The sequence below is a fragment of the Manis pentadactyla genome, chromosome 11, assembly GCF_030020395.1.
Source record: "Manis pentadactyla isolate mManPen7 chromosome 11, mManPen7.hap1, whole genome shotgun sequence".
NCBI classification, from domain to species: Eukaryota; Metazoa; Chordata; class Mammalia; order Pholidota; family Manidae; genus Manis; species Manis pentadactyla.
In genome coordinates this window covers 91,597,253-91,618,278 of record NC_080029.1, presented here as the reverse complement: position 1 = coordinate 91,618,278, position 21,026 = coordinate 91,597,253, and the positions used below count along the sequence as shown (strand labels likewise).

At 36.3% G+C, this 21,026-nt stretch overlaps 1 protein-coding gene across 6 annotated transcripts in view; it reads left to right on the top strand.

The window, feature by feature from the left end:
• The window catches only part of TMEM87A (transmembrane protein 87A), a 41,268-nt gene that overhangs the window by 14,291 nt on the left and 5,951 nt on the right, over nucleotides 1–21,026 (top strand). For 2 of the 6 annotated variants that reach the window (XM_057488731.1, XM_057488729.1), the window contains exons 7-17: nucleotides 892–1,009; nucleotides 4,804–4,880; nucleotides 5,803–5,986; nucleotides 6,943–7,042; nucleotides 10,029–10,122; nucleotides 10,883–10,958; nucleotides 13,317–13,421; nucleotides 14,351–14,409; nucleotides 15,198–15,301; nucleotides 20,464–20,537; nucleotides 20,964–21,025. In XM_057488731.1, coding sequence (XP_057344714.1) covers nucleotides 892–1,009; nucleotides 4,804–4,880; nucleotides 5,803–5,986; nucleotides 6,943–7,042; nucleotides 10,029–10,122; nucleotides 10,883–10,958; nucleotides 13,317–13,421; nucleotides 14,351–14,409; nucleotides 15,198–15,301; nucleotides 20,464–20,537; nucleotides 20,964–21,025 — 1,053 coding nt within the window. Of the gene's footprint in view, nucleotides 1–891; nucleotides 1,010–4,803; nucleotides 4,881–5,802; nucleotides 5,987–6,942; nucleotides 7,043–10,028; nucleotides 10,123–10,882; nucleotides 10,959–11,513; nucleotides 11,587–13,316; nucleotides 13,422–14,350; nucleotides 14,410–15,197; nucleotides 15,302–20,463; nucleotides 20,538–20,963; nucleotide 21,026 lie in introns of all 6 variants that reach the window. The other 4 variants (XM_057488734.1, XM_057488733.1, XM_057488732.1 and 1 more) reach the window with 3 other exon arrangements.

Sequence of the window (21,026 nt, the reverse complement as noted above, 5' to 3'; positions counted from 1 at the left end):
CAAAATCTATTATTACATGCTTTGAGGGGTTTCATAGAGCAGTGAGGCTTATCCAGAGATCTCTGGAAAAAAGTTCCTTTTAAGACCAGAAGTAATAACTTGTGAACCTACGTAGTAGTACCTTCTTTCACACACGGGCAAGAAGCAGCCAGTCGTTTTCTGTGTTCATCTCCTTTATCTTTGTGTCCTAGTTTTGTGTGTGTGAAGGTCCATAGTCCCTCTAGCATGAATGGCAACACATCCTTCGAAGGCTTTTTGCTAGAGCTCTGCACAGATTGCATTGGCCTTGGAACACACAATTCCCAAGTAACTAGTTCTATAATCATGGAGGCTGTTACGTTAACCACATTTCCTTGACTTCGGGGGCAGTGATTGTTGCTTTCCACCTAGACTACCCAGGAGTAAATGTTTGATATAAATGTGAGATATTGTTGGTAGAAATTCTGGTAGTCTTGGGAAGGGCATTGAACAAAAGAAATTAGATTCAGGAATTGGCATTTATAATTCACTGATATCATGGGTGTTTTTGTTATTGTTTTTAGGTTATTTAAGTAATCTTAGTTTGTTCAGGAAATGTGTAAGATATAACCTAGTATAGTATGGTTTAGTTACACAGAGATTCAATTTAATGATTCCAGTTGATGTTTTCCTTATAAAAAAAAATACATAAGATAAACAAGATTTCCTGCCTTTTTAAGTTTAATTTATAATCTAACCTACCTCATATGTATTGTAGGCCTGTTTGTTTTGTTACGCTTACTGTTCTAAATGAGTGCAGGTGGAGGGCTCAACCTTGTTTCTGGGCACATTCTGGAAGATTTTTGAGTTGTATTATTAACTTATATTCTAAATCCTTAAACTTAAAGATTTGGTGTCTCTTCTCCTTTCTAGGCAATGCATGATCCATTGAAAACTTGGCAAGATGCACCATACATTTTTATTGTGCATATTGGGATTTCACCTTCAAAGGAATCATCAAAAGAAAATTCACTAAGTAATCTTTTTACCAGTAAGTCCGTATCATTTTTTTTACTAGTTATATTATTATTATCTAGTTGTGTCATGCATGGTGAGTAGTGTGAAATTGTTTTAAGGAAGGAAGGAATAATTAAGAATGTTTGTTGTGAAGTAAAAAAACCAAGGAAGAGAAATTAAAATTTCTTTGTACCTGGTATGTATCACAATCTTAGGCTCTTCTCATATGGTTTCTTACTATGCATCATAGATACTAGATTTTATTTTTCTTCACTTGCTTCTCCTGCTTTTTAAGTTTTTATGTAGTATCACATTCTCAGTATTCTGAACCAGACTTGTCAAAACTTGGAAAATTTGAAATTAACTGATTTTGTAATTGTTTAATGTCTCAATGTTTCTAAGTGTTCTCATTTCACTCTTGCTTCCCAGTTCATGGAGTCATCATCTCTCACCTGGAATTCTGCAGTATCTTACTAGCTGGTCTTATTTCCTATAGCTTCTGTTTTTGTGTCTTCCTTCTCCTTTGCAGTTTTCTTCCCTCCCCTGCTTTCTCAACTAGAGCACTAAATAGCAACAATTATGGTGGCCATCCTTATTTTGCTCCTGACTTTCTGACAATATTGGCACATTCACCATTAAGTATAATGTTTATTACAGATTTTTCAAAATACTTAGTTCTTTCTAGTTTACTAAGTGTATTTTTTTTAAGTATTAAGAATGAATGCTTGGTTTTATCAAATGCTTTGATTGTGTTGATTAAAATGATTATATAGATTTCCTCATTTAATGTTAAATAACTGATTTCCTCCATTAATGTGATAGATTACATTAGCTGGTTTTCAAATATTAAACCATTCTTGAATTTTTAATATACACACACTTGAATCTTGAAACATATACACTATTTGGTCTTCACACATATACACACATGCTCGTTAACATATATACATACCTGAATTTTATTTTCCAGAATTTTATTCAGAATTTTTGGTGTATGTTCAAAGTAAGGTTGGTTTATAATTACCTTTTCTGGTAAGTTTTCTGTGGGTTTTGGTGTCCAGGTTATGCTAATCTTATACAATTAATTGGAGAATGCCCTCTATTTTTATATTCTGTGGAACAGTTTTTGTAAGGATAGGATTGTCCATTCCTTGACTGTTTGGTAGAATCCTTTATGATAGTATTTTTGCCTGATGTTCTTTCTTTCCTTGCCTGTATTGATTTTAAACAACTGATTCATTTTCTTTAATAATAATGAGTATTTTATTTTTAGTTTTTCTATTTCCCTTGAATCAGGGTTTTGTTTTTCAGCAGTTGTCCATTTCATTCCATACTTCAGATCTGACATAAAGTTATTAACGTATCTGAATCTGTAAGCTTATTTTCATTCTTAATAGCTTTTATTCCTTCTTAATTTTTTAAATCTTTTTCTAGACTTTTGATTTACAGTGTTTTATCTCAGTGAACTAGCTTGGTTTTGTTAATTTTCCAAACTATTTTTTTGTTGTTTATTTCTTTAATTTCTACTTTTATCTTTATTATTTCTGTCATTTGACTTAATTTTTTTTTTAATTAATCTACAATTACATGAAGAACATTATGTTTACTAGGCTCCCCCCTTCTGACTTAATTTTAAACTCCTGTTTTTTGTGGATTCTTAATTCCATAAAATTCGTAATTTTATGAATGCTTAGTTCCCAATCCAGAGGTGGGTCTTAAGTTTCATAGTAAAATGGTAAACAGTAGATCTAGGCAAACCAGAGGGTGGCCTGGCAGTTTCTGCACCCAAGATTTACGTGTATCCTCCTGTCTCTCTAGACCCACAGCTTTCTAATGAGTAATAGTCTCAAGGAACAGTTGCCAGTATTTACTTCTTTCATTGAAAAAGATGGAGAAGTCTTGCTCTGCTCCACTTAAGCTTCTTCATGTGTGGAATCTGGCTCCAGTCCCCCTTTTCCTTGGGATCCTTCAAGTTTGGTGATCCTGTAGGAACTGTGCTCCCAATTACCATAACCTGCTTTGGGGCCCAGAGTCCAACATGACCAGGAATGTAGCACAATTCTGCATTTTTGTTCAGTATTCATATTTGGAGATGTTTATCTTGTTTTGGGGCTCAAGTCCTTTTTGTTTTATCCATCCATTGTTTGGAGCTAGGAAGATGGCATGGAATTAACTACACCTTGTGAAAGTCTTAGAATTCTCTCTGAAGCAATTTTACCATCTTTCTTCCCTTCATTAAAACCTTTGATGTCCCTCCACTGCCTATAAAATGTCCACATTCTACAGTAAGGCTTAGAAAACTACAACTTTCCCAGTTTATCTTTTGCTTCCTTGTGTCAAAATGGTACTATGTTAATCTTGTACTACATGTTCTTAAAATATATCATGCATTTCCACACCTGTCTTTAGTCATATTTCCTTTGCCCAGATGGCATTTTATACTTGTCCTGGAATATGTATACTCATGACCCTCTGGGTCTGGCTCAGAGGGACAGTTCTCTGTGTTGCTTTCCAGCACCTTCCTCCCTCTAGATGATAATCTGCTAGATGGCAGAAAACATCTTATGTGTCTTTCCATCTCCTATGTTTACCATAGCGCATGCCACATAGTATATGCTCAGTTGAATGTTATATTTAAGCTTACAGTAGGGGTTAGCCAGCCTTTTCTTTAAGGGCCAGGGAGTAAATGTTCTCTAATTGCCCAGTTCTGCAGTTGTGTGAATGCAGCCATAGACAGTATGTGAGTGAATGGATGTAGCTGTTAAAAAACTTTATTTACAAAAGGTGGATGGCCAGATCTAGCCCATGTGCTGTATTTTTGCTGACCCCTGGCACAGAGTAAGCAACGGATGTGACACATATTCACAAATTATTATATTTGTTCTTTTATTAAATTAAGAAGGTATGATTTAATAACCAGTTCTATGAAATTTTTATGATTGCTATTATGGGATGCTCCTCTTGTTCATAAAAGTATTGGACCTGATTTACTTGTAATAATGGTATGTCCTTTTTGCCTGATGAAAATTAGTGGAAATTTTTGTTGAATAGGCAGTTGATAGTCTGTCTTTGGAGATAGATACCAGTCACAGAGAAGTCAGTTTCTATTTATTAATCGTACCTAAAATTTATCCAAATAGCTGTATCAGTTACTGTATCAGTAATAGCTTACTGTATCCAATAGTTACTGTATCCAAATAGCTGTATCAGTATTATTTAAAAATAGCCATAAGTTTTCTTCAGTAAGACACATCTTTCATACTCTTGTTACTGTCATTTATGCTTCATTAAATGCTTTGTTATTATTAAGTACTTCTGAAAAATGATACATACATCACTATAGTGAAATCACATATAACTGAAGTAGGTAAAAAAAATAAAGCAATAGGAAAATATATGTATGGATAGAGAGAAAACAGAGGACAGCAGAATGAAGAAATGAAGTCCTATACTTTTCAGAGCATATTAGTGATGTAAGGAAAAATGTGTATGAAGTGTGTTTAAATTTCAAGGACGTAGGGAATAGTTCCACTTGGACAAGTTGCAAAGGGTTTGTGGAGGAAGTACATTCTGTCCAGTCTTTAAAGGACGTGAGTGTGAGAACATAGAGCTTTTCTCCTTAAAGATACTGGCTGACTGGGGCAGAGGCATGGAGGTCTGTGCGGGACACAGCATGAACCATGAGAACCTCAGAGCTCTCTCTAAATACAGTAGTCACCAGGACTGAAATGGTTAAAAGTAATTGATGCACTAGATTCTTCATTAAGTACATCAAATACCACACAATGTTTTTGTTTAATTTCTGCATCCTTTACATTAATTCTGAAGTCTGTGTTTTGGCAGTGACTGTTGAAGTGAAGGGTCCCTTCGACTACCTCACGCTTGAAGAATATCCACTAATGATTGTAAGTGAACTTATATTCTGTATCTGTGCCATAAATGAGTTTAGTTTGAAAGACTGTTTTGTGGCAGTATTCATTTTTAAAGAATTGTCCTGAACAGTTCAAAAAATACTACTTGTTGTTCTGTTCTTGCTTACTAGAATGTGACCTTGCGAGTGTCAATGAACCCCTCTGTGCCTCATTTTTTTTACCAGTAAAATAAGAGGTCAATGATTAGTGGAATTTTAGAGTCAGAAAGTACCTCAAAGATTATGTCACACCTCACATTCTCTCTAGAATGCAAAGCCAGGGTACTTCTTAACAATCCTGTAGTTTCGTCCAACTCAAAGTAACTAAACGATGCCACTTCCTCCTTCTGAGAGGGAGGGAGAGAGAGAGAGAGAGAGAGAGAGAGAGAGAGAGAGAGAGAGAGAGAGAGAGAGAGAGAGAGAGAGATCCTACTTAAAGTAACTGAATAATGCTACTTCCTCCTTCTCAGTGTGTTTGTGTGTCTGTGTGTCTGTGTCCATATCTTTGGGAATATCCATAATCTCTTTTCAGATTTTTCTTTGCTCATGAGTGTTTTTTTTCCTTCTACAATTTTCCACCATGTTACGTTTCATTGCCTTCAGATGTCTCCTAACCCTGCACTGCTTTTTTCCTCTTCAGTGTTGTCTTCATTTATATAATTTTCGACTGTGAGCTATAAAAGCTCTTGCAGTATAATAAGAGTGAGCGATCACTCAATGATGGGTCCTTAGGTGGTCTCCCTCTGCTTAAGAGGAGACGATTTTTTGTGTGTTAGTATTGAACTCCAAAAGAATAAAATACTGATTTTTAAAACAGAAGGTGTAATATATATATTTCTTGTAGTTTGTTAAGACTGTATTGATTCTAAATTGCCTGTTGGACCTAATCCTCTTTCTCTTACCTTCTTGGCCGGCAGTTTTTCATGGTGATGTGTATTGTATATGTCTTGTTTGGTGTTCTGTGGCTGGCATGGTCTGCCTGCTACTGGAGAGATCTCCTGAGAATTCAGTTTTGGATCGGTGCTGTCATCTTCCTGGGAATGCTTGAGAAAGCAGTCTTCTATGCAGAATTTCAGAACATCCGTTACAAAGGAGAATCTGGTATGTAACCAAACAGTGTTTGCCAGTTTGTGAGTGATTGACTGGTGAGATGTGTGACAGTTTTCCTAAGGTTAGAAGTCAGTAAGAAGGTTTAACTTTTTAGTTAATTATTAGAATAACTTAAGCAGACTCATTATGATTGTGACTTCTGATTTTAATCTCTTAACTTGTGGGTTCAGTGATTTACAAGTGGTTTTATTGAAATATACGTACAAAAGTTAAAATAGTGACCATTTTGGAAAGGATTATTACCACCATTGGATCTCAAATACCATGATTTTTAAGGCACCAATATTAAATGCATCTAAGAAAAAGTAAATACTGCCAATTTAATGTAAGATGCCTTTGATTGTAAGGTGTGCTTTGATTTCAAAAATGTCAAAATATGGGGGGATGTATATCTAAGAATTGGTAAAATACAGTAATACCAAGAAAGTAAAAGGTTGCTATGGTTTAGTAATTAACAGGTAATGACAGAAACTGTTCTGTATTGGGTTTTGTGATAGCTTTGGTTCTCATGAGACCATTTCATTATTAATGATTATTGTTACAGGATATTGCTAATTAGATCTTTTCCTGTCTTTGAAAGGGCCTGTAAATTATAGATGTGAAAATAATTTGAAGACTGTGTTTGTATGTGTTCTGTGCTTTTCTGTGTGTAGCTCTATTTCATAGGTTTTACAGATCTGGGGATGTTCCCTAGATATTATAAACTAGTGATGTATTCTGCTGAGGTTTTAGTGAAGTGGAGGGTGGAGAGGAAAGGTGACTTGAGGGCACCCAGATTGCTTTGGGTACATACTTGTAAAAACTGCAGGAGAGGTCTTTTTTAGCAGGGCTAGTAGCAATGCTTATTCCGAAGAATGTTAAGAGCTAGGTCTGCATCCTGGCTCTAGAATTGTGCCTTTTCCCAAACCTAGATTAGAGCACCTTCTCCCTCTTCTTCTTTCTCATAGTTCAAGGCGCCCTGATCCTTGCAGAGCTGCTTTCTGCAGTTAAGCGCTCCCTGGCTCGAACACTGGTCATCATAGTCAGTCTGGGATATGGCATAGTCAAGTAAGTATGAAATTCCTATTTGGAAGAGCATATTAAAGCACTGATTAAATTGAAATAGTATTGCAAATTTCCATTGTAATTCTGAAAGAGTTGATAAAAGTTCATAAATAGTACAGGTATCTGAAATCTTGTAGATTTGTTAAAGTTGGAAAAATGTCAAATACTTCATTTTACTTTTTAGAACTCAAGAAGCATTTGCAGGAAAATCTAGAACATGCCCTGATACATCACACTTGTAGAGTAAACTTACAGTGACTTTACTCTTCCAAAATATTTTTGCAAAAAATATTTTTTATGGGAAGACCATTCTTGCTGTAACAGTCTGAAAATACTTTTATTCGAAAATATTTCAGAGAGTGCCTTCTATGTACTAGACATTGTTCTAGGTCCTAGGGATGTAGCAAGTAAAACTCTTGGAGTTTACTTTTGTGGAGGGAGGAGCCCAGACAGAAATAAATAAAATATCTAATATCCCAGTGAAGTGCTATGGAGCAGATAAAGCAAGGAAAGGGTATAGAGAGTGCTAAGCAGGAAGTGGAGGTTTTGCAATTTTAAGTAGAGTAGGTGAGGAAGGCTTTGGTTAGTGACATTTAAACAAAGATCTCGAGGTGTGACGGAACTGTATTTATAGTTAGAGGAAGAGATGCTAAGATGTGGTCAAATTTAGTATATATTTTGAAGGTAGAGCCAGTGGAATTTGCTGATGGGCCAAATGTGTGATGTGAAAGAAGAGGAATCAAGTATTGTGCCAGCTATTTTTGTTTGTTTGTTTGTTTGTTTGTTTGTTTGTTTGTTTTAAAGAGAGCAAGGCAGAGGCTTTTATTTAGAGAGAAAACAAGAGGACAGAGCTCTTGGCTCACCCCAGGAGGGGACAAGAGAGCCTCTGTGCCAGCTGTTTTGATCTGAGCAAGTGGAAGAATGGAATTGAGTTTTACTGAGTTCAGGAAGATCCCAGGTGGAGTAAAGTTGGAGTGGAGGCAAGATAAGGAGTTCAGTTACGTATCCAAATGGGGAAAGTAAAGGAGAGAGATTAGGGTGGAGATATAAATTTGGGAGTCATCACCCTAAAGACTTTACCAAAAAACTACTAGAATTAATAAATGAATTCAGTAAAGTCATAAGGTACAAGATCAATATACAGAAATTTGCTGCATTTCTATATACAAATAATTAACAAATTAAGAAATCAATCCCATTTATAATTGTATGAAATAGAATAATATACCTAGGAATAAACTTAACCAAGGAGATGAAAGATCTCTTCTCTGAGAACTGTAAGACATTGATGAAAAAAATTGAAGACACAAGTAAATGGTAAGCTATTCCATGCTCACGGGTAGGAAGAATTAATATTGTTAAAATAGCCATCCTGCCCAAAGCAACTTACAGGTTCATTGTAATCCCTATTGAAATATCAGTGGCATTTTTTACTGAACCAGAGCAAATAATCCTAAGGTTTGAATGGAATCACAATAAACCCTTAATAGCCAAGCAGTCTTGAGAAACAGCAAAGCTGGGGGTGTCAGGCTCCCTGACTTCATGCTATACTGCAAAGCTGTGTTAATCAAAACAGTATGGTACTGGCTGTACACTAAGATTTGTGCATTGTGTGTACCTCAAAAAAATATTGGGGGCCATCAGGATGTAGATGTTATTTAAAACAATGAGACAGGATGTGATTACTAAGGAAATGAGAGTATATAGAGAAGACGTCAAAGACTAAGTAAGCCCTTGAACATTTTCTGTTATTTAGAATTCAGTGAGATGAAGTAGAATTAGACCAGAGGAAGTTGAGGAGTGACTAGTATGGTGGGAGGCAAACCTCAAGGAGGGAGTGATTAATTATGTCATTAAGATAATTGAGGATCGAGAGTTGACATTGGTTTTAACTGCATAGAAGTGACCTTAAGAAGAACAGTTTCGGTGAAATGGTAGGACAAAAGCTTGATTGGAATGTGTTCAAGAGAGAATAGGAAGAGAGGAATTGGAACTAGCCAGGTGTAGGCAGTTATTTCAGGAACCTTGTTTCAAGTGGTATTAAAGAAATGGGGGGGACTTTCTTTTAATTTTTAAAATTTATTCATTCATTTAAAAGGGTTTTGCTTTAAATGGGATTAGGAGAATAGGGCATTCTCATTTTTAAAATGTACTCACTTAAATATTGGGGTGCCTCTTATATATGCCAGAAAGTATTCTAGGCTTCTAAGGTACACCAGTGGGGAGAAAAATTCCTGCCCATACAGAGCTTTTCTAGGGTATAACAAAAAATATAAGAACAAATATTGCTAAAGCTTAGGTAAACATGATTTATAATGCACTAAAGAATCAGCTTGGCATCTTGTTAAAATGTAGATTCTGAGTAGCATTTTGAATATCAAGGATCTAAGACTATTACTCCTTCAAACAGAAGCTGCTCAAAATAATTCATATTTTGTTGGATTTTGAGCTTATAAATGTACTATTTACCTAATGAGCTACGATAGGATATTTGATTATATTGTTAAAATTCTTAAGTTTGATAATGGTATTCTGGTTATATTTTTTTAAAGTCTTATCTGTTAAAAACATATACTTGAAGTATCTACAGATAAAAGATACGTTATCTAAGATTTGCTTCAAGATGATAAGGGAGGTTGGGAATGGATAAGGGTGTGCAAGGGGCAGGGCTGGCCATAAGTTTATGATTATAGGGACTAGATGAGGGGTGTTACAGGGGTTCGTTACACTACTGAAAGTGTTAAAAAATTCTCTATAATAAAAAAGTTTTCTTTTTTTAATGCAGAGCAGCCAGATCTAAAGTTCTCTTGTTCACTATTTTGTTTTAAGACTATATGTTCTTCTGAGTTTTTTTCTCTGAGGTGTATCAGGCATGTCTGGCTTATCTCTGTTAAGTTGTTGGCCTGTATTAACCTGGAGTTCCTGTTACTTAGCTTGTCTCAGAGTTTGCTGCATTTGTACTCAGACTGTCTCTCTGCTTCCTCTTTAGGCCTCGCCTTGGAGTCACTCTTCACAAGGTTGTGGTGGCAGGAGCCCTCTATCTTTTGTTCTCTGGCATGGAGGGGGTCCTCAGAGTTACTGGGGTCAGTACTGCTTAATCAAGTTTTTTTGTGGTCAGTCCAGGTATATTGCTCTTGTCTTGAGAGGGTGAATTGGAAATACCTGTGGGCTTCTTTAAGTCACCTTTGGGCTCTGATTTATAATTCAGTTTTTCTTTCTAATCTGTTAGAGCTTTAAAAATTTAATGTGTGACTGGGAGTGAATGCTTTCCCACCTGTCCCCAGATTGCTACTTACTGAGTTCCGCCTCCCAGACAGTGGGCTCTCCTTATGTAAGTGGCAAACACTGTAGTCATGCACTTGCTGTTTAGTCTATATTTTTTGTTTTTAAAATGACAGTGCTCTTTGCTTAACCAACACTTGGATTTCAAAGACTTTCCTTAAGTTGCAACTAACTAAATTTTGCATCATTCTCAAGAACTAAACAATTATGTCCTTTGCCAAGGAAGGAAACCAAAGCACTGAGATAGAAGTGGTAAATTTGTGTTGGACCTGGATTAATGTGAAGAAGAAGTGAGCCACCCTAGGTCATTCTACTTATTTTCTTATTTATTTAAAAATCATTCTCTGCAGTAGCCTGTTAAATTCAGGGTGGTAGATGGTACAAACTTGGCCCTGAAGAAAACTGGGCTCAGTAAGTTTTGCAATAAACTGCCCTTTAAGTAAAACACTTACAGATTCAAATTTGTTTTTCAAATCACACTATCCTCTGTATGTAATTTCCTTAGACTTTTAGCAACTTTAATCCTCTGTCAATTTCGTTTTCTTTCTTCTGCTGCTATAGTATTTTTCTTATCCTTTGGCTCTGATAGTAAACCTGGCCCTCTCAGCTATTGATGCCTGTATTATTTTATGGATATCCTTTCAATAATGTCCCAGTGATTGGGTTGTATAAATAGCGTCTTTTGTATATAAACTTGAGAAAAGAAGCAGCATAGTTTTTGGGACAGATACTTGCCTATATTTTATTTTGGGGTGAGCTCTTGTTTGTAAAATTGTGTTATGTTACAATCTGGACATTAATTCTTAGTGTATTAGTGATGCAGTAATTTTAAATTTGAGCAGGGTCTTTATAGACTTCTGACTAAAGTCTGACTTAGCACTGTAAGTTTTGGGTGTGGTCAGTGCTTTAACAAGGCTCTTAGCATGTTGGGAACTCTATGGAGATTGCCTCATAATTAGTTAGCAGCATGTTCATGGTATTGAGATTAAAATGCCAACAGTTCTATCTTCTACATGATGGTGTGCCAGAGGGAAGAATAATATAGGTGCCAAGTGTTACTCCTTTTTATTTTCTTTCAGTTCAAATGCAAAATCATTCCAGATGATTGTGTAAATGCAGAATTGTGTGCTGGTTTCTTCTCTGTGCCTCTCTAGACATCTCTTTTTCACTACCTCTTTTTCTTTGTCTGCAGGCCCAGACTGATCTTGCTTCCTTGGCCTTTATCCCCTTGGCTTTCCTAGACACTGCCCTGTGCTGGTGGATATCCTTCTCAGTGGCTTGTCTGATGGTGGTCCGTTTTCCACCCTCAGAGATGGGTTTCCATTGATCTTTCTGCAAAGGGTGTTTACCAGATTTAGTGATTACTCTCTAGTTTGGGGAATAGGGTGTCAGTCGAACAACCTGTGGGCTCAGGTAAGCCATTTGTTCGTTTGTTTTTAATTTTTAAAATTGCATCAGAGGTTGGTGACTGTGGACTGAGCACAGATAAAGCTTCTGGCTTTTCTTTTTTTAAATGAACATTTCACTTTGATTTTGAACTTACTTGTGCACCCCGCTTAATGTTAGAGTCACTGGCTGCCCTGGTCCTGCTGTTTCTTTCAGCCTCTAGCAGTTAATTAATGCTTTGAAAAATGTGAAAATATTTTGATCCTTAAAATATGGTTTCTGCAACTATGTGAGGTTGACTCTTAAAATTCTCTGTAGATTTTAACCCTTCAGGGAAAGTGTTTTATATCCCCATTCAAAAGCTGAGTTGGGATTATCTGAAATCTGAAATAAATACTGATTGGTTTACAGGCAAAGTCAACCAGCAGATAACAAGTTTCTATTTGAATAATCGTTTTTTCATGCTTTTAAAATAAAACATTTGTTTATTAGGGACTTGGCTGGTTGAGTAAAGGTTTCAAGTATTGGGACTTTTTTATCTTTGGGGGATTTTATCTTTATTTGTTTTGGTTTTTATATATTTGGTCCTACATGCAGTCATGCAGTATTAATGTCTTGATAGACTGTGGCTGTTACAAAAAACTGAATATAAACAAAATTATAGTTTTGTGAATTTGAGGGGATTGCCATCTATCCAAAATGTTTGAAATTGAACTGTCTGGGTCCAAATGGCAAAACTTTTCTAGATCAGTATCTTTGAAGTGTGCTTCCTGAACTTCTACCAGTGTTTGGTGGGGTGGAGAGAGGGAGGTGGGACGGCATCATTCAGTAAGATAACACAGTGATTAGGTAGCAGCGAAGGCTCTGTTGAAGGGCAGAAGCAAGCTCCAGTTCACTTATTTTTATATCTGTTCCTCATTTTAAAAGTTGGACATTAGATACCATCCTTAGTAGTCTTCAGTCATCTTCCTGAGGCAACTTATACTTGAAAACAATGTTCTGAAAATGGAGAGTCATTGCTTTTTCAGTCTAGGGTTCTCAGCCAGTTGTAACGGTACAGTGCTTTTAGTTTAAGATAGCTCAGGCAGCTTATATTGCAGGTTCCTTAACATGAACGAAGGGACTGAGTATAGAACTCTGGGAGGTTGTAGGCATGAGTGTATTTATGACTAGACCTGATTAGCTAGGACAGTGAGAACAGAGCCTCTTACCTTAAGGGAAGAGAGATGATACTGGCTCTGAGTCCTTTGCCTGTTACTTTTTTTTTTTTTTTTAATTTTCTTCCATATGTCTTTAATTTTGTTCTTCTTTGTTTCTCTAGAAAGCTTCTTCCTGTTTTTATTTATGTTTTTATATTTTTTCCTCTTTTCTTATTTTTTGCATTCCTATTTTATCCTGCTTCTTTCTTTTCCAATCTCTTGAAAATGAAGACTTTCATATTAATGGTGAGGCTTGCAGTGTTCGTGAGGTTGAGAATGAGAGCTGGAAGGCTCTGGGGTCTGTAGCTCTATCATCGTTGTGGCCACAGATCCTCAAAGGAACTTGATTAATTTATTAGCCTATTGTTTTTATTTCTGAATGTTGATTTCCTTGACCTGCAAACACATATTTATTAGCCTGACTCAAACAATGAAGCTATTAAAACTTCGGAGGAACATTGTAAAACTCTCTTTGTATCGACATTTCACCAACACACTTATCTTGGCAGTAGCAGGTAAGTTGGGGACTTTCTACATGCTGTTTAAATTTGATCCTTTTTGAACAGAGATTCTTAACCTGAGAGTCCATTGGTGGGCTCACTAATACCACACAGAAAGTTTTTGTGCATTCTCCCTGGGGAAAGGGTCTTTAACTTTTGCCATATTCTCAAATAGATGTGTAGTTCAAATAAGACTGAGGTCCATTTATTTTAATAGCTGAATATTGGCTGCAGTTAATTTCAACTCTTAGTATATTCCTTTCCTGTCTCCATTTTGTTTCTGAGGCATTCTTTTTCTTGGGGCAAATTAGCTTGAGTGCCATATAGCATTTAGAGTCCTTGTAGAGAAGGTATTAATACTTGCTTACTTGGTTTTATTAAATATGTATAGAATTTTTAATCATGTTGTGTTGCTATCATCTTGCTTTTACATATTTCACTAAGCATGCTTAAAATATAGACAATAGATAAACCATAACCAAAGTAGGTTAATTTGCCTGCCTTTCGGGCCTTGTACTAGGTCTAAGGAGGTATGGTTTAAGATTGGAACCAACAGTTCTTTTTGTCTTTTATCATCCTTTTCCCCATCTGACGAGCCAAAGAAAAACTAACATTACTGTATTAAAGATAAAGGGGGAAAATTATATTATTGCTAATGCTGTAAAAAGCCCTATTTCCAGAATTTTCTTTTCCAATTCTGAGGGTTAATGAAGTAGCCAGGTGGTAAACAAAACTATTCTTTAAATACAGAAAGGGTTGACTGAAGTGCATTATAGCTAAGTAAATTTCTATTGAGTAAATTTGTTAAAATAACTTAGAGAAAATGATTGTAATGTATTGGGAGTTAAGGATGTGTGGGATTCCACTTAACCAGAATCAGAGAACTGGTAATTGAGAATATAAACCAACGTCCATACCCTGACCAGGTTTTTTATTTCTGTTAGCATCTATTGTGTTCATCATCTGGACAACCATGAAGTTCAGGATAGTGACTTGTCAGTCGGTGAGTTATAAACACGTGCATTTATGAATAGTGTCCTTGTTTCACACAATGATGTTGATGATGGTAATGTTTGCACATTTTAAGAAGTTAGGGTTAGAGTGCTTCTGTACTCCTCAGTACTCTGTTGTTATCATGGTGCTTGGTGTGGGAGGTATGCTTTGTTTTGGGCAGTGGGGGGGTTGGGGGGTTGCAATGGTGGAGGGAGTCTTAATATATATATATATCCCAATAGTGGGAGATAATTTTGTAAGTGATGAGCCACACTGTCAAAACAACCCAATCTTGGCCTTAACTAAAAATTCTCAGAACAAGAAATCCAGAGCCCTAAACTTTATATGAATAATGCTAATCTGAGCAGCAGCCATGTCCTTAAGATCTGAGCACAAAAACTGGCCAATAGCAGTTCTTTGGAGGCAACTAAGGCTCTATTTTGGTAAAAATAAATAAATGAAAATTATAAAAAGTCACAAGTTAGTGTTACTTTCTCTTACATTGTATAAAAACCCTTCCCTAAAGATTCTCAGAGATATAATGAAGCATTGACAAATGCTTCCTTCAGTTGGCAAGGAGCTCCACTCAGCCTCTTTAGCAATAGTAGCTACCGTGAGAGAGGAAACTATTCATTCACTTGGTATCCCCAGCACTTAGCACAGTGCCTAGCACACAGTAGGCGCTTAGTAACTATAAGTAGTATGAATAAAAAAGTGATTCTAGTTCAATGCTAAGGGGCTTTGTGAAATAAGGGTTAAAATAATGTATATAAATATACTTTTCCCCCCTTTTGGTAGGATTGGCGGGAGCTGTGGGTGGACGATGCCATCTGGCGGTTGCTGTTCTCCATGATCCTCTTTGTCATCATGGTGCTCTGGCGACCATCTGCAAATAACCAGAGGTTCTTGGACACTTCTTATTTACATTGCTGACCATTGAATGGGCATGTCCTCCCTCGGGTGGTTCAGTGAGTGACAGTGTCAGGGCCAGGCCATGGAGTGGAAGCTACACTTCCTGGGTCTGAGCCCGGTCTCAGCTCTGTTTTTGCAGCATGCTTTTTGGTGTGGTGCTGTTTTTCACTTCCTGGGCCTCCATTTCCTCTTCACACAGTGAGGGGGAACTGAACCAATTGATCTGAGGTTCCTTTCAGTTCTGACATCTGATAACTAAGTATTTGTATGGGTAAATGAAGAAGCTAGATAGAGGGTGACACTTGGGATGGGAGTCTCATCATCTAGCTGGTGTCCAGAAGGAAAGAGAAATGTCTGTACACAGAAGCCCAGTTCACTTTGTAACAGTAGAGAGGGTGAAATAAAAATTTGAGTGAATGACTTTGAAATTAAAAATTTACATGTGAATTTGCTTTGTCCAACTATAGGCAAACCTCAGTTATTTAGGAATTAGTTCTTTATTTTGTGAATATCCATGCTTTTGTTTCTATCCCCTTCCCTTTTGAATTTAGACAGTTAAGAGCTGATATTACCCAACCACATGACCCAAGAAGGAAAAGGATCAGATGGTATAACTGAACACTTAATTTTATAATCAGACATACGAATAAAAGATTTGGAAAGAAAAGAAATAGCATCCTTTTACCCATGAAAATAACCTTGTCTTTTTATACTGTACACTTAATATTTGTATTCCTTGGAAAAGAAGAGTCTAAAAAAGAAAATAGAGAAAAAAGTGTGAGAGAAAGTAAAATAAAGGTGATGTGAAATCATACTGTTCAGAAAGAACCTAGACATTCTGGTGACCCTCCTTTACCTGGATCTTTTGATCTCCTTACTCACTAGCTATGTCTACATATAAAATTTTTCCCCTTCTTCAGTCTTAAATTTTTTTTGCTTTATCCCTGCTCTTCCTTTCTCCCTCTTCCCTTTGAAAACATTTTGCACACTCCCGTGATTGTTATTTGTGGCTATGCAGAGTTAGCCAGGCTGCAGAGTCTAAAGGAGTAGTCCCCATAAGACTGTCTTCACTTCTGACACTCAGTTGCAAGTTCACGGGCTCCCAAGGCTGCAAGCTTGATAATCCACTAGGACTGAGTGACTCACTAAATACTGTTAGGCTTGTGGCCTTGGTTTATCAATAGATAAAGGATACAGAGGGAAGAGACTTCTTGGGAGAGTCTAGGAGGGCTCCAGATGCAGAACTTCCAGTTGTCTGCTCCACATGGAGTTATGGATCATGTTACCTCCATGGCTCTCCAGTGTGTGACAGTGTGCACAGAGTATTGCCAACCGGGGACACTCACCCAATCCTTTGGTGTCTAGACACTTCTTTGGGGCTTGATCACATACTGCCCATGTGGCAGACCTTCAGGCTCCAGCCCTTCTTGGAAGTCGGGTTAATAAAACCTTTAGTGCCGGAGTCCAGCTCCAGCCGAGGTGTGGGTCACAAAGGAAAGGACAGCGTCGGCAAGTGAGAAGATGAGTGAGGAGACGAAACACCCGATTAAGGTTGTAACATCTCCCCATCATCAAGCGGCAGGGTCTTTATTTTTATATCTTTTTAAGGTTTACCTAATGTTACACATTTTCTTTGATCATGGATGGTACAATGTTTTTTCTTTTCAGTTTTTGTATAATTCTGGCTCATTACTTTCCCTTAACCTTTTTGGCCAGAGATGTAGGTTACGTGCTAGGTGCTAGACGGGAAATGGCCTAAGACAGCGTGTGGGCTATGATTTTTATTTATAAGCATGTAAGATTATATAGAGTTTAAGATATGTGTCGAACGCTATATAAAGTTTTAAGCAGGTTATATAAAATGCAAGCTATATGTCTTTTGGTTATTAAGTGTAACTATATTATTAATTAAATCCTATTCTACACATATGGGTTGAGGCTTACATCTAAAATCTAGGGATGGTACTCCTATCACTCATAAGTTTTAACATCCTTCAATATTCCTATGAATACAATAGGAACACCTTATTCTTTCATAATATTCATTCCACAATTTCAGATGTTTACACCTTTCCTCCTGCATCTGCAGGCTCTAGGGCCTTGCAGTCCTCTTTATCCTTTATCTAATAACACTAAATCTGCTCTTACTACCTTGCCATTAATATTTTGTCATAAATTCATTATAAACTTCTATATATGGGATAATTATAAATGTAAATCTTTCTATTTTACTCGTAACTTCTTTCTTCAAGGGGGATACTCTTCTAATATTATAAGCAACATAAAGGGGGCTGTGGGCAGTGGGGACTATTAATCTCTTTTTATTACTTTGCTGTTTCATATAAGTTCTTTGGGAGAATGGGTTTTTCCATGCCCCAGGTTCCCATAACTTCTTCTCTGCCAATATTCTAAAGAAATTCTGGTTAGTCATGTTTGAATTGTTAGAAAAGAGAGGACAAACTGCATCTAATTTTAAGAGAGGCCTGGGTTGTTCTGCCTCACTTATTTGTGGCAGTATGCCACAATTGGAACAGTTGGTCCTATAACACTGCTTTAAGTTTCCGGAATTGCTTTGATCAATATTTTGGGTTATGTTATTTACTAAAGATTAATAAATCTTAAACACATAAGATTTCCCATATATGAGCCCAATCACCAACATCATAACAGCAAAAATAAGTGTGGGAATTAGCAGGGGCCAGCTATGAGGTTTCCTGTTTCCAGGATTCCTCCTTGTGCCTGGGCCTTGTCAAACAGCATGAGCAGCATGGCCCGCGCCACTTTAGTCTAGTTTTTCCTGGATGCTGGATGATAATGTGCCCTAAAGTCCCCATTACAACATATACAGACTGTCTAGTGTCCAGAGCTCCTGGGAGTGGCCAAAGCCACTTCCATCAGGCAGGATAATCCCAGGATGTAGAAATCATCTCCAAGTAGTCGAGGGTGTAAAGGCCAGACTTCTTTTTAGATAAGGTTAATTTTTCACTACATACTGGCACATAGCATCTGCTCAAAGTAGTTGAATGAGTAGGCTTGGGATTGCTGGGTTAAAGGGTATATGTATTTGTAATTTTTAAAGTATCAGATTGCATTCCAAAAAAAATCAGAAGCATGTTTACCAGCAGTGGTATGAGAGGAGCTCTTTCCTCTTCCTTGCTTCTATACTCCCCTCATTTTATTTAATTTTGCTGATCGACTGGATGAGAATATTCAGTGGTAATTCTTATTTGCATTTAGGGCCAAGTTACTTTTGATCTCTTTTATATGTTTGCTGGTCATTTAGTTGGTCTCCTGTTGATCAGCTTTTTATATCTTTGGCTTATTTTTTTATTGGCTGACTGATCTTTTTTGTATTGAGGTGTAGGAATTCCTTATATATTTTAGATGCCAATATTTTGTTTGTTCTAAGCTTTACAGATACTTTCTCCTAGTTTGTTGATTATATTTTAACTTTTTTATGGTGTTTTTGGTCATAGAAAAGCTTGAAAATATAGTCAAATTTGTTGTTTTTTTCCTTCATGGACTGTATATTTTGTGTCTTGTTTAAGAAACCTATTCAGTTTAGTGAAGTCATAAAGTTATTTGTGCTTTAAAAATTCATAATTGGGTTTTTTTTATTCATCATGAGTTATCTATAGGTTCTCTATTCTCTGATCTGCATTAGAAGTACACTGTCTTCATTATCTTAGCTTCCTGATAAATTGTATCTGGAGAGCCTAAACCACCCTCCCCCTTAATCTTTTAAAAAAATAATCCTTTGCTAGTGGGTCTTTGCTCTTCAATAAAAAAAGCAGCTTGTTTATTTAATCCTAGGAAAAGCTTACTAGATTTTGATTGGAATTAATAGATTAATTAGGGAAACTTTATATCTTTTTGATAATCCTATCCTTAAATATAGTATCCCTCCCTATTTCTGTAGTCCTTTCAGTGCTTCAGTTATATTTTGTAACTTTAAACATTTTTTTAAAGTGTGGCTGTTATGGTTGTAATCTTTTAAAATAATCCATGTGACTTTTCCAAATACGTAGGAATGCTTTTCGTTTTTATATACTTATCATATATATCAACCCTTTATATTATCTTGTTCTGATAATTCCTAGGTTTTCTTCTAGGTTGTTACCTAAAGTAATGATATTGTTGTTCCTTCCCTTCCAAATGATCTTGCTCCTAATTTCTGATTTTTGGGTTGGCTAGGAAGGGCATCCTATATAATAATGCAACCAGATAATAAGAATGGACCTCATTCTGACTTTAATAATACAATTTTCAAGTATCATCATTAACTTTGACATCTACTATTAATTTTTGTTACCTTTTAATGGGTTATAAGTGTTCTTTATTATTCCTAGCTTATAAAGACTTTCTTTTTTTTTTAAGGTATCATTGATATACACTCTCATAAAGGTTTCACAAGAAAAACAATGTGGTTAATCATGTGTTAAAACAATCTTTTAATCATGTAGGAGAGATTTAAAAACAAGCTAGAATGAAATAGGTAACAGTAAATGCAAAGAGAGTTCAAAGAGAAGGCATTGTAGAATTACCTGTCTGGCAGCTGCTCTGCCGAGTCTCTTGGAAGCTATTAAGGAAAGACATATGAGATGTACCAGATCAGGCTTCATCTCAGCTCCCCACTGGGAAACTGAGATTTTAAATTATCTGGAACACACAAGATCAGGACTTCCATGTGTTAACTACAAATTGAAGCCTGAGGTTTTAAAGTACACAAGGGTTTATTTACCTCTTGTGCCATAACATAGGCTTGTAAATGAAAGTTTATTCAATGTTTAGTATGTGTCAGGTATAAGTACTTTTTGAAATGAGTTACTTTGTTTTTACAGTACACCTCTATGAGTAATGTTCTGTTATCCCCATTTACAGATGGGAAAACTCAGGCACAGAGCGAGTATGTAACTTGTCTAAAGCCACAGGTACTATTTGGCTGAGTCTGCACTCATAAATAAGATACTGTCCTGCTTCTCTTGCTCAGTTGAGAGCTTTCCAAAAGGGGAAATTACTTTATAATTCATTAAATTGATTTTATGAATGACTGTAATTGCAGTTTCAATAATTAGTCCTATAAAATCCAGATAATGGAACAGTTTTTATAGTGTTCTAATTTTTTTCCTTCCATTCACTTTTGTTCTGTCAGGTTTGCCTTTTCACCATTGTCTGAGGAAGAGGAAGAAGATGAACAAAAGGAGCCTATGCTGAAAGAAAGCTTTGGTAGTGATAAAATTCACATTTATGTGCTTTAAGTATTCTATTCTGACTTAGAAATCAGGTAAAGCAAGTATGACATTTATGTATCAAAATCAAGATATTTACAAGTACATTCTTACTATTTTTACAACTGTGGTATTCCTCAATTTGGTATGTGGTTAAGTTAGGGGAAAGCAAAAATGAGGGTATAAATTTTAAAGTGAAGCCATGGTAAATTCAATACGTAATTGCACAGTAAATGCTCAGTTGCTTACTAGAGATGAGCTGAAAATTTGGCTTTTAACTTCCCAGCACAAGTATAAAGATGGAGAACCATCTGTTATATAATTCAGTTGTCAGTAAGCTTAAAACAAATCTCTGAGTCCATTCTGCAGTCATTGTTGGTCTGCTGACATAGATAGCCAGTCTGCTTTTGTTTTTCTTCTACAGAAGGAATGAAAATGAGAAGTACTAAACAAGAACCAAATGGAAATAGTAAAGTAAACAAAGCTG